The 14,409-nt window shown below is 50.4% G+C and overlaps 1 protein-coding gene across 1 annotated transcript in view; it reads left to right on the forward strand.

Annotated features, from left to right (window-relative positions):
• The first annotated feature begins 2,799 nt into the window (after positions 1-2,799).
• Positions 2,800-14,409, forward strand: part of LOC142906544 (uncharacterized) — a 28,545-nt gene continuing 16,935 nt past the window's right edge. The window contains exons 1-3 of the mRNA XM_076054624.1: positions 2,800-3,013; positions 11,169-12,505; positions 13,043-13,552. Coding sequence (XP_075910739.1) covers positions 11,266-12,505; positions 13,043-13,552 — 1,750 coding nt within the window. The 5' untranslated portion in view covers positions 2,800-3,013; positions 11,169-11,265. The remainder of the gene's footprint in view (positions 3,014-11,168; positions 12,506-13,042; positions 13,553-14,409) is intronic.

Genomic DNA, 14,409 nt, shown 5'->3' on the forward strand with positions numbered 1-14,409 from the left:
AGACCCAAACAGATCCACAGACTCATAAAGAACCATAGAGACCCACTGATAATCTTAGAGACTCATAGAGACCCACAGAGAATCCTAGAGACTCATAGAGACCCACACAGATCCAGAGACTCATAGAGACTCATAGAGACCCACAGAGATTCTTAAACACTCATAGAGACCCACAGATAATCTTAGAGACTCAGAGACCCACAGAGAATCATAGAGACCCACACAGATCTAGAGACTCATAGAGACCCACAGACACCCACAGAGAATCTTAGAGACCTACAGAGAATCTTAGAGACTCATAGAGAGCCACAGAGAATCTTAGAGACTCAGAGACCCACAGAGAATCTTAGAGACCCATAGAGACCCACACAGATCCAGAGACTCATAGAGACCCATAGAGAATCTTAGAGACTCATAGAGACCCACACAGATCCAGAGACTCATAAAGAACCATAGAGACCCACTGATAATCTTAGAGACTCATAGAGATCCACAGAGAATCCTAGAGACTCATAGAGACCCACACAGATCCAGACCCATAGAGACCCACAGTGAATCCTAGAGACTCAGATACCCACGGTGAATCCTAGAGACTCATAGAGACCCACACAGATCCAGAGACTCATAGAGACTCATAGAGACCCACAGAGATTCTTAGACACTCATAGAGACCCACAGAGAATCTTAGAGACTTAGAGACCCACAGAGAATCATAGAGACCCACACAGATCTAGAGACTCAGAGACCCACAGACACCCACAGAGAATCTTAGAGACTCATAGAGAGCCACAGAGAATCTTAGAAACTCAGCGACCCACAGAGAATCTTAGAAACCCATAGAGACCCACACAGATCCAGAGACTCGTAAAACCATAGAGACCCACAGATAATCTTAGAGACTCGTAGAGACCCACAGAGAATCTTAGAGACTCATAGAGACCCACACAGATCCAGAGACTCATAAAGAACCATAGAGACCCACTGATAATCTTAGAGACTCATAGAGACCCACAGAGAATCCTAGAGACTCATAGAGACCCACATAGATCCAGAGACTCATAGAGACCCATAGAGACCCACAGTGAATCATAGAGACTCAGATACCCACGGTGAATCCTAGAGACTCATAGAGACCCACACAGATCCAGAGACTCATAGAGACTCATAGAGACCCACAGAGATTCTTAGACACTCATAGAGACCCACAGAGAATCTTAGAGACTCAGAGACCCACAGAGAATCATAGAGACCCACACACATCTAGAGACTCATAGAGACCCACAGAGAATCTTAGAGACCCACAGATAATCTTAGATACTTATAGAGACCCACACAAATCCAGAGACTCATAGAGACCCACAGAGACCCATAGATAATCTTAGAGAACCACAGAGAATCTTAGAGACTCATAGAGACCCACACAGATCCAGAGACTCAGAGAACCACAGATAATCTTAGAGACTCATAGAGAACCACATATAATCTTAGAGACTCATAGAGACCCACAGATAATCTTAGAGACTCATAGAGACCCACACAGATCCAGAAACTCATAGAGAACCACAGATAATCTTAGAGACTCATAGAGAACCACAGATAATCTTAGAGACTCATAGAGACCCACAGATAATCTTGGAGACTCATAGAAACCCACACAGATCCAGAGACTCATAGAGAACCACATATAATCTTAGAGACTCATAGAGAACCACAGATAATCTTAGAGACTCATAGAGACCCACAGATAATCTTAGAAACTCATAGAGACCCACACAGATCCAGAGACTCATAGAGAACCACAGATAATCTTAGAGACTCATAAAGAACCACAAATAATCTTAGAGACTCATAGAGACCCACAGATAATCTTGGAGACTCATAGAGAGCCACACAGATCCAGAGACTCATAGAGAACCACAGATAATCTTAGAGACTCATAGAGACCCACAGATAATCTTAGAGACTCATAGAGACCCCCCCCCCCTCGTGCCTCAAGTGCCGCGTCGTGCTCCCGCATCTCGTCGCTCTCCCCCCTCGTGCCTCAAGTGCCGCGTTGTGCCCCCGCATCTCGTCGCTCCCCACCCCCCCCCCCGTGTCTCAAGTGCTGCGTTGTGCTCCCGCATCTCGTCGCTCCCTCCCCCTCTTGCCTCAAGTGCCGCGTTGTGTCCCCGCATCTCGTCACCTCGCTGGGTGGTGGTGGGGGCCGACTCAGCACGGCCGCCTCTACTTCATCGTCAACATCATCAACAACATCTTCTTCATCATCATAAACAACATAACAACATATTCAGCATCATCATCAACATCTTCATCATCATCATAAACAACATCAACAACACCATCAACAACAACATCATTAACAACATCAACAACATAATCATCAACATCTTCAACAACAACATCAACAACATCTTCTTCTTACACCCTTCAGCGTCAACATTTTCGTTCGCATCGTCGTCGTCAGCATCGGCATCTTCGACATCGCTCGCATCTTCATCACCTCCACCACCAATCATCATCACCAAACCATCATCATCACCAAACCATCACCATCACAACCATCATCACCACAACAACCATCATCATCACCTCCACCACCAACCATCATCACCATCATCGCCATCATCATCACCTCCACCACCAATCATCACCAAACCATCATCATCATCACAACCATCATCACCACAACAACCATCATCACCTCCACCACCAACCATCATCGTCAAACCATCATCATCACAACCATCATCACCTCCACCACCAACCATCATCATTACCAAACCATCATCATCACAACCATCATCACCTCCACCACCAACCATCATTATCATTACCAAACCATCATCATCACAACCATCATCACCACAACCATCATCACCACAACCATCATCACCATCATCACAACCATCATCACCATCATCATCACCACCATCGTTAGCGTCTTCGTCTTCACCGACGTCTTCATCGAGATATCGTCAGCAGGAGAGGAGACCTCGCCTCGTCTTCCATGGAGGTAACGACCTCCCCGCACACACAGCCTGTGCACGATCGTCATTATCATGATAATCATCATGATCATCATGATCATAGTCTGCAAGTACTCTGTGTGTTTACTGCAGTACTTGATGATGCCTTACAATGTCTGTCTGGAGTAATCACGGCGCTTGAGAGATTGTTTTCTCCAGAAAGCGTCTAAATCGTCAGCCGCGCGTACGCCCAAGTCCCTGGTGTCGTCTTCATTCATTCGCGAGCGTACAACATTAAATTATCCTTACCTAGCGGGGAGTACATCGACTTACACACACAGACATCGACTTACACACACAGACATCGACTTACACACACAGGCATCGACTCACACACATGGACTCACACACACATACATAGACTCACACACACATGGACCTACACGCACATATGCACATACACACACACATGGACTTAAACACACATCGACTTACACACAGACATCGACCCACACACACACATGGACTCACATCCATAGACTCACACGCACATGGACCTACACGCACATATGCACACACACACATTGACTTACACAGACATTGACTTACACATAGACATCGACTCACACACATGGACTCACACATCCATAGACTCACACGCACCTATGCACATACACACACATTGACTTACACACACAGACATTGACTTACACACAGACATCGAACCACACACATACAGTGAGGGAAAAAGTATTTTATCCCCTGCTGATTTTGTACGTTTGCCCACTGACAAAGAAATTATCAGTCTATAATTTTAATGGTAGGTTTATTTGAACAGTGAGTGACAGAATAACAACAACAAAATCCAGAAAAACACATGTCAAAAATGTTATAAATTGATTTGCATTTTAATGAGGGAAATAATTATTTAACCCCTCTGCAAAACATGACTTAGTACTTGGTGGCAAAACCCTTGTTGGCAATCACAGAGGTCAGACGTTTCTTGTAGTTGGCCACCAGGTTTGCACACATCTCAGGAGGGATTTGTCCCACTCCTCTTTGCAGATCTTATCCGAGTCATTAAGGTTTCGAGGCTGATGTTTGGTAACTCGAACCTTCAGCTCCCTCCACATTTTCTATGGGATTATGGTCTGGAGACTGGCTAGGCCACTCCAGGATTTTAATGTGCTTCTTCTTGAGCCACTCCTTTGTTGCCTTGGCCATGTGTTTTGGGTCATTGTCATGCTGGAATACCCATCCACGACCCATTTTCAATGCCCTGGCTGAGAGAAGGAGGTTCTCACCCAAGATTTGACGGTACATGGCCCCGTCCATCGTCCCTTTGATGCGGTGAAGTTGTCCTGTCCCCTTAGCAGAAAAACACCCACAAAGCATAATGTTTCCACCTCCATGTTTGACGGTGGGGATGGTGTTCTTGGGGTCATAGGCAGCATTCCTCCTCCTCCAAACACGGCGAGTTGAGTTGATGCCAAAGAGCTCCATTTTGGTCTCATCTGACCACAACGCTTTCACCAAGTTGTCCTCTGAATCATTCAGATGTTCATTGGCAAACTTCAGACGGGCATGTATATGTGCTTTCTTGAGCAGGGGGACCTTGCGGGCGCTGCAGGATTTCAGTCCTTCACGGCGTAGTGTGTTACCAATTGTTTTCTTGGTGACTATGGTCCCAGCTGCCTTGACATCATTGACAAGATCCTCCCGTGTAGTTGTGGGCTGATTCCTCACCGTTCTCATGATCATTGCAACGCCACGAGGTGAGATCTTGCATGGAGCCCCAGGCCGAGGGAGATTGATAGTTCTTTTGTGTTTCTTCCATTTGCGAATAATCGCACCAACTGTTGTCACCTTCTCACCAAGCTGCTTGGCAATGGTCTTGTAGCCCATTCCAGCCTTGTGTAGGTCTACAATCTTGTCTCTGACATCCTTGGAGAGCTCTTTGGTCTTGGCCATGGTGGAGAGTTTGGAATCTGATTGATTGGTTGCTTCTGTGGACAGGTGTCTTTTATACAGGTAACAAGCTGAGATTAGGAGCACTCCCTTTAAGAGTGTGCTCCTAATATCAGCTCGTTACCTGTATAAAAAGACACCTGGGAGCCAGAAATCTTTCTGATTGAGAGGGCGTCAAATACTTATTTCACTCATTAAAATGCAAATCAATTTATAACATTTTTGACATGCGTTTTTCTGGATTTGTTTGTTGTTATTCTCTCTCACTGTTCAAATAAACCTACCATTACAATTATAGACTGATCATTTCTTTGTCAGTGGGCAAACGCACAAAATCAGCAGGGGATCAAATACTTTTTTCCCTCACTGTACAGAGACTCACACACACACACACATGGACCTACACGCACATATGCACTTACACACACACACATTGACTAACACACACACATGGACTTACACACAGACATCGACCCACACACACACATGGACTCACACGCACGTATTTACTTACACACACACATGGACCCACACACACACACATGGACTCGCACACACACACGGACTCACACACACATACATAGACTCACACGCACATGGACCTACACACACATATGCACTTACACACACACATTGACTAACACACACACATGGACTTACACACACACACACGGACTAACACACACACATGGACTTACACACACAGACATCGACTTACACACACACACATGGACTCACACACACAGACATAGACTTACACACACACATGGACTTACACACACGCATCGACTTACACACACACACATGGACTCACACACACACACATGGACTCACACACACACGGACTTACACACACACGGACTTACACACACACACATGGACTTACATACACACACATGGACTTACACACACATCGACTTACAAACACACATAGACTCACACACACACACATGGACTTACACACACATAGACTTGCACACACACACATGGACTTATACACACACACATAGACTCACACACACACACATCGACTTACACACACACATCGACTTACACACAGGCATCGACTTACACACACAAATACTCTTTGGTTCTTTCGGTAAAGTCACGTAGGTATAAAATAAAATATACCCACGTGACTTTACCTAAGTGACTTTACCAAAAGAACCAAAGAGTGGATTCCTGTCGTCGCGAAAGCTTCAAATCAAGATTACACACACACATTTGAACTTTGCTATTTACTAACTCAGTTTTTAAAGATTAGTTTTCTATGTACGTCATGTTAAGGAGAGAACCAAGGAAGAGGGAAAATGCAAACAATTGTTAATGCACCTTTGAGGATCGGTGCACTAATCAAAGGTCATACTTAACTTGTATGATACGCCTTTGTCTTGTATTGAATGCTGAGTCATAAGTAAATGGTTAATCGTATAAAGTATTTGTACCGTAGTCTTTATTACTGTTGTTTTTAATGGTGCTGTAGTAAGGCGCTTGAGGATGCACGGACGATCTATAATTTATAATACATAAATGGGGTAAATGGGGAGAAGGGAGGGAGGGCAGGTAATGGCCGAGGCGAAATAAGAGCAGCGCCGGGCGGTGCCACAAGCAACCGCTGGCAGTCAGACCGCCGACAGGACACTTGGCAGGCTTGGAGGCAGGCAGGAGACTCGGGGATGGAGCGGTGAGACGTGGGACGGCGAGGAAGCCGCGCCGCAAGAGCGCCGTCACGAACAGTCGCCGGCAGCCAGGCCGCCGAAATGGTGGCCTGGCTTGGAGACCCGTGAAGGAAGCGGCGTGAAGGCCGCACAGGGCGGCGAGGTGTGGGGGGGGGGGTCGGCTCGGCGAGCACCCCGCCGACAGCCGAACTGCCCCCCAGAAGGCGTGGGGTGAAGCAGCGTGATGTGGGAGGGGAGCGGCGCCCCCAACCAAAGCAAGAGCCTCTCCAAAATAATGAAACTGCCACTTATTGCTGAGCCGCACGCCACTATTTAAAGAGCCTCTCTTGTAAGCAATGTTTCCGGTCTTGCCTGCTGGTCCAAAGTAATGTAAATATTTGTCGTTGTCTGCACGAGAGCATCCCACGTAAAGTTGGCCATGAGAAAAGCACGGAGTTGACAAAATCAGTGACACCACTGTTAAAGATTGTCCTTGCGCCTTGTTAATGTGCATTGAAAAGCTGAGCTGGATGGGGGATTGAAGCCTCCTAAATTCAAAGACTGTGTCGTTTGGGATTATAGGTATGCGAGGGAGAAAGACGTCTTCACCTTTAGAATTGCCTGTCATGATTGTAGCTTCGATAACATTTGAATGTAATTTTTTGGCAATTAACCTTGTGCCATGGCATAGTCTAGGTGGGTCCAAGTTTCTCAATAGCAAGACCGGTGCCCCAATTGGTGGTCGTAAGTTGTGTGGTGGAACACCCGGGAGCTGCAGAGAATTCAATATTTCAACTGGATAGTGAACAATTAGATCATGGTCCAACACTGAGTCAATAGATTTGTAGGACTTGCTCTCTCCACGTAATTTGTGCAACAACATGGAATGGAATTGATTCTGTGAACAGCGCCATTTTTTGGATCCAAAATGGCCCTCTCCCGTAGGCAGATAACATCTTGAAAGTGTTGTTGCATGTTTTGGTACACTTTTTCCTCCAGTTCCCATTCCGAAGTGGAAAGGAGGATGCCTTTAGACACGGTGCTAAGTCCATCTGTGCCGTCCGCAAGAATAATGCCATTTCCCATATCAAGAAGAGCTTCAGCAAAGTTTCCTGCCTCTTGGTCTCCATGGAGATATACACGCATGTTTGTAGTTAGTCTCAGTTTCATCACGTCCCTCCAGAGGCATGACGACCTGATGCAGGCATTTAACTAATCAGCTTTGGTTCCTGGAAATACAACAGGTGTAAGGTTTTCATATTCTTAGTTCTTTCGGTAAAGTCACGTTGAAGGGAAACAACAAAATAATAAAATATATATATAAAACTTTACCGAAAGAACTAAGAATATGAATTACTGCAGTCACGAAAGCTTTAAATCAAAATTTAGGTGTAAGGTTTGTCGGAAGTCACCAGCCATGAGAAAAGTTACACCACCCACAATCCTGGAATTGTCACGGAGGTCCTGCAAAGTTGTTGTGGACAGCCTCAAATGTTCCCTTGTGGGACATGGTGCATTCATCACACACTATTTATTCACAATTAACCAGGACCTGTGCAAGGGCAGTTCCCTTTGAAATAATGCAAACAGGGTTTTCTCATAGAGATGGATCCAATGGAAGCTTGGATGTGGAATGGGCAGTCCTTTCTCCAGAAAGCAGAGTTGCCGCAATTCCCGATGATGCCACAGCGGAAGCAATTTTCCCCCTCCGGCGAACCTTAGCCACGAGCAGGTAGAGAACAGTGGTCTTTCCAGTACCAGCAGGTGCATCAAGGAAAAATATGCCTCCATTTTTAGACGCAATGTCTTCCAAGATTTCCGTGTACGCTTCTCTTTGTGCTTCCATCAGCTTTGCTTCATTTTCCTCAATACATTTAAGAAGCTCTAAACCATCGTAGCATATTTCACGTAGGATTTCTTAAGGGCTTGCCGGTTGTCCCCGTAGGGTGTTTGTAGTCCGATAGATGTGCGAGGTCTTTTCCACCAATGGAGTGAAGTTAGTCCTCTTTGAGGATGAGGGCCTGGTTAAAGATGACATCAGAAAAGGTGACGTCGAGGTTTTGGATTTTCTCTGAGCTCTGTGGAGGATGTCCTCACGCAATGCCCTCTTTGTATTTTTGCCAGAGTCCCATGGGGTTAGATGGGCTGCAAACTTGAAGAATGATGCAGAAGAGCAATCTCATTTGAGAAGGGGACTGACTAACAGAAGCTTCTGTCATAGCTTTATCAAGATGCTGATCATCCTCAAGAATTCCACGAACATTGCAAACTCCCTGTATGTGTGACAGACAACTCCTTCCACTGTTTTTTGAGGTCTTGGAAACATTTGGACCCTTTGACAAGGTGGAAAAGCATTCAGAGAAAGTAGCACTCCTGATTGTTGGGATGAACTGTGTAGACTCTTCCGAAGGCATCAGATTCACTGTCACCAGCAGGTCGCTTCCATTTTTTTTAGCAGTCCATGCATAGTAGGAGGGAACTTAATGGTAGAGCAGGTTGGCAGCAAATGGGTAACTTGGGCACAAAACAAAGAACGCCATGAGGGTGGTATCTTGTGGAGTCAGGGCCTGTTTCTGGGCATTTCCTTCGGTGTTGCAGATGCGTTGACCATTTTCAAGGTGAACTGCCAAATGGATGACTGGTGGGGGGGGGGGGGGAATGCTCATGGATGGGGAAGCCAAGAATTCTCCAAATGGCCTCATTGCCGCTGAGGTATCTTCCTTGGACAAAAAATGTGAAAGCGAAAGTGAAAAATAAATGTAAACAAAGTAAGAATAGTTTATGACTTCAAGTCCTGGTCACAACAGGAAAGTTTGTGGGCAAAAAGACACATTGGATGAACTTTGTTGTCTTGAGCAAATTAAATGTAACAGCGAGTACGCAGAGGAAAAAGCGTGTTACATCGTGTATATTTACTGTCATGAAACATTGGTTAATGTGTACGCTGTATTATTAAAAAAAGAGTAATAGAAATGAGAGAAATAAGATCGATGTGTGTTTGAAGGGAGCTGTAAATTTGTGTGTATTACCTCGCTCAGTGTCCACGCGAAAGTGAAATGGCCCCTCACCCCCACCGAACGCATGTGACTTGGTAGGGGCCCACCCCCCCCCCCCCCACGGAACGCGTGTTCGGGAGCGACGTGACGGTCCCACGGAGTCACGTTGACCAAAAAAATGACATTGAGAGCGGCAAAGGGGGGAGGGGAGTGAGGGTTCCGTTAAAAATCCGAGAATGGCTCCGGACGAGCGTGGCGTCGCAAACGACGGCGGAAAGAGAGAGACGTTCCGTATTTGCGAACCGGGGGGCGGGCGTGGGGGGGGGCGTTGAGCGACCGGGCAATAGAAGTCGGGGAAGATCTTTGGGTTTTGTGCCATCGGACGAAAGCGGCGGTCGTCGTCGTCGTCGCTCGGCGCTTTCAGACGCGCCGCTTCTGCGGCCGTCTGGAACGCTCTTCCCTTCCGATGTTAGGAAGCCACTGGGAGCTTTGATGCACTTTTAAATCGTCATCGTCGAGATTGACACACTCATTATCTTCAGAAATGCTTGTCATTTTTGTGTTTAGTTGTCTTTCCCCCGCACCTCCGATTAGTGCGGTTGGCTGCGTACGGTGCAAACGAAGTTCCCCGTAGTTTAACGCGTAGGCTTTCGTGACCAATATTATCCATAATGGAGGTTTTTGGGTTGTGGCTTTGCTCTCCAAAATTGTAAATGTTGTGGGTGGGTTTACTCTCCAACACAACTGGTTAGTGTTGTACTAGCAAAGAATTGGCCACGTTTTGTTTACGTGACACAGATCCTTACTGATTGATGGTGGCGGGGTGAAACGACACGCACTTATATTTTACGTGATCTAACCCAAAGACCTCTATTGTGGAAGTTCGACATACATGCACACGCACAACGACTTGGAATGCATTGAGGCATGAAAGTGCTGTGGAAGATTAACCTATACATGGCACTGCAGCTGGCGGAGAGGTCAGGGAATTTTCCTGTGTAGGGAGAGCAGTTGGTTATCACCTGATTTGGACATCTGTGAAAAAAAGAGCTTTATAGCTCATCAGATTGCTCCGGCATTAAATGCAGATTCTGATTTGTTTTTGCTTACATTGTAAAATGTTTTCCGAGAGAGACAGAGGAGCTGCCTGGAGTCGAGGTTGACGGGCTCGCATGTGGCAAAATGTTGAGGAGCTAAATACCAGGGAGCGCAACGGTGACTAGGAGATGTTAACTACCTCGCCTGGTACGCAGGAGGTCGTGGGTAAGATCCCGACCCTGACGATGCCTGCTGATGTAGAGTCTCGCTATCACGTCGTGGTCGCGTGGATTTTTCTCCAGGCCCTCCGGTTTTTCACTCCACATTTGGAATCAACGTCACCGCGCTTTTAAAGTATTTGGCCGCTGCTATAAATTTCCACTCGACGAAGACGACGATGAGCCACTTTGTTGAGCTGCCATTTGTGACGGCCAGGGTCGCTTCTCAAAAAATGTCTACGTCTGTTGAAACGAAAGCAAATAGTCGAATAGTTTAGTTTACCGTTTAACTTGGCGTTTGTTGGCCTCGTGTTGCGCGATCAGTCAGGTGGGCGGCGTGCAGAGCTCAGCGGAGGCGCGACGGCGACGGATCCCGAGCCTTAGGGGAGTCCACCCCCGCCCTACCGGCGAACGCACGTAAATGGACGATGCCCGGCCGCGGTTGGCCGACCGCGCCAAGGACGCCGGGAACGGCCCGTGGGCGCCTTCGGGCAACGGCGGTGACTCTCCGGCACGGCCTTGGGGCATGGCGGAGCTAGGAGTGGGCCGTCGCGTAGACGCGACGGGTGCGGCGGCGGCGGCGGAGGAGGAGGGGGCGAGCTCCCGTCGCCCGCTCGGCTCGGAGGGGCGAGCGATCGGCGACCGCCGTGCCGTCGACGACGGAGAGAGTCGCGAGGCTCGCGAGGAGGGGGGAGGAGTGGAGGCCGGCGGCGATGCCGGCATCGGCGCCACTGCGGGGCAGCGTCGGAGCCGGGCCGACTCGTCGCACGCTAGGGCAGCAGAACACGGCCCCGCGACGGGGAACTCTGGCGGCGTGGCAAAGCCGCCTGCGGACACGGTCGGCCCTCTTGCGGAGGAGGAGGAGGCCGGCGGGAGACATTGCGAGGGCGAGGCCCCCTCCCGACACGGGGGGCCGAGCGTCGAGACCGGCGGCGGGCCATCGACGGCGAACGCGGCCCCCTCCGTCGGGAACGGCGGAGGAGGCCGCTGGGCGGCGGGGGCCGGAGGTGACCGCGCGAGTCCGACGGCCCGGCCCGCGCCTGCCGCTCGCGCCCCCGAAGCCGGGGGCGCCACCCGCGGCGACGCGGGGAGTCTTGCGGCAGCCGAGGTGGATTGTTCTTGGGGCGGTGGTGGCTGTGGTTATGGTGGCGCCGGTGGCGGCGACTCCTCTGCTGAAAGAGAGCGGCCCATGAGGGACTCCAGTCGTGAGGTGAAGGGAGACCCCGGCACTAAAACGGACTTGACCCAGACTGGTGTCGAGCCGCTGGAGGAGGCCGACGCCGACCTCGCCGGCGTCGCTGACAGCTCCGGGGCCGCGGGCCGCGATGAGGCCGCGGTCGGCGGGGAGGCCGCCGGCAAACGCGACGCCGCCGACTCCGCCGCCGTCGGCGGTCGTCGCGAGACGGCGAAGGACGCCGCCGTCGCCGGGGCCCTGGCCGGGGCTGCAGCCGCCGTCGACGAACCGACGGGAGAGGCCGGCGTGGAGGCCGGCACGGCACGAGGTGGTGGCGGGCGTCCCAGTGCAGAGCCGGAGACGCCCTTGGGCAGCTCCTCCTCCACCTCCTCCTCCGCCATAATCAAGCGCAAGTCGGCACCGATGGAGGGGCTATGCGGCCTCGCCAAGCGCCCCAGAGTTGCGGATTGGTGGAAGCCGGCATTGGGTGAGTCGTGACAGCTGCCCCCAGCGAAGCTGGTGATATATTTTCAGAAAGGATTTGTTTTGGGTTAGATTAACGTAAATGTGTAAATGTTGTGTCGTCAAACCCGCCACCAGTGAACCGATTGGCCATTGAAACCGATTGGACATTGAACCTGATTGGACAGTGAACCTGATTGGACAATGAACCTGATTGGACAGTGAACCTGATTGGACATTGAACCTCATTGGACATTGAAACCGATTGGACAGTGAACCTGATTGGACAATGAACCTGATTGGACATTGAACCTGATTGGACAGTGAACCTGATTGGGCAGTGAACCTGATTGGACAGTGAACCTGATTGGACAGTGAACCTGATTGGACAGTGAACCTGATTGGACATTGCACATCAGGGGGCCGCACTAAAGGCCACCAGGGCGAGGCCGCAAGTGGCCCACGGAGGGCCTCGCGATGATAGAGAACCCTGCTTAACGGAGCCTCGCGACCGTTCCGCATGTCGCTCCGCAAACACCTCCCTGTCCCCGTTCCTCCTAAGGAGACGCCGGCAAACCCACGGGGGCACCGACCCACGGCGGCAGCGGTAACCCCACCCGGAGCGCCGGGGCGCCATCTCCAGCCGGCGGCGTCGCCGTCGGCGGGGACGGGCACCGCCAGGGGGAGCCGGATGCGAGAGACGCGACGGAGGGGAGCGGGGAGCCGTGGCGTCTCCGCGAGCCGTGCGGCGGTGCTGCCGTCGACGCCTCGGGGCGCCAGCCCCACCCCACGCGGGAGGACGACGATGACGACGATGATGACGACGATGATGACGACGACGATGACGACGACGATGACGACGACGATGACGACAAGCGGCGCGATGGGAACATAGGAGGGAGACGGAAAGCCGGTGGTGGTGGGGATGGTGGCAGTGGTGGTGGTGGGGGTGGCCTCTGGGTGGGGGGCTCCCGCGTGACGCTGCAGTGGCTGCCCCATTTGCAAGAGGCCCAGTGGGTGGACAGCGCTGGGGTGGACGGCGCTGGCGTGGAGCCTGGGGCTGCTCGTGACGGTGAGGAGCTGACGGCTCTCTGTGGAATCGTTTTGTTCCTTCTCTTCCTATCTTGCCTCGCTTTATTACATTTGTTGCCCTTCCCCGCCCGCCCACGATTAGCGGGGTTGGCTATGCAAGGTGCGCTGAAGAAGTTCAACCTCGTGCGTGCGTGCGTGCAGCGCGTTAACCAAGGCGCTGAACAGAGACATAGCGAGTGTACCGTCAAACGGTGTGTGGTGAGATGAGTCAATGGTGAAGGTGTCTGTATGGGCCTGGGTGTCTGTGGGTCTGTGTGTGTGTTGAACTTCTTTCGCACCACCGTACGTAGACAACCGCGCTAATCTGTGGGTCTCTATGGTTCTGCGTGTCTGTGGGTCTCTATGGATCTGGGTGTCTGTGGGTCTCTGCGTGTGTTGAACTTTTTTGGCACCATAAGTAGCCAACCGTGCTCATCGGAGGCGCGGGTGAAGGACAACAAACTAAAACGCGACCAGACGCAATATTAGGAAGCCACTGGGAGCTACGCCACTTGTAAATCATCGTCATCTAGATGACAAGCTAATTTCTTTGAGAACGGCTTGTTGTTGTGTTTTAGTTTGCTGTCCTTTCCCCACACCTCCGATGAACACGGTTTGCTGCGTACGGTGCAAACGAAGTTCAACATCACACACACAGAGACCCACAGACTCCCAGACCCACAGAGACCCACAGAGACCCACAGACACCCAGACCCACAGGGACCCACAGATTAGCACGGTTGGCTACGTACGGCGGTGCGAAAGAAGTTTTACGCACGCAGTACATAGATCTTACTCCTAAACACGTAGCCCACCGCTCCGCACGCTGCCTTTGATGCAGAACCTATCCCTGCCATG

The sequence above is a fragment of the Petromyzon marinus genome, chromosome 66 (assembly GCF_048934315.1).
Source record: "Petromyzon marinus isolate PM22_M1 ecotype Great Lakes invasive population chromosome 66, UKy_Petmar_22M1.pri1.0, whole genome shotgun sequence".
Lineage (NCBI taxonomy): Eukaryota > Metazoa > Chordata > Hyperoartia > Petromyzontiformes > Petromyzontidae > Petromyzon > Petromyzon marinus.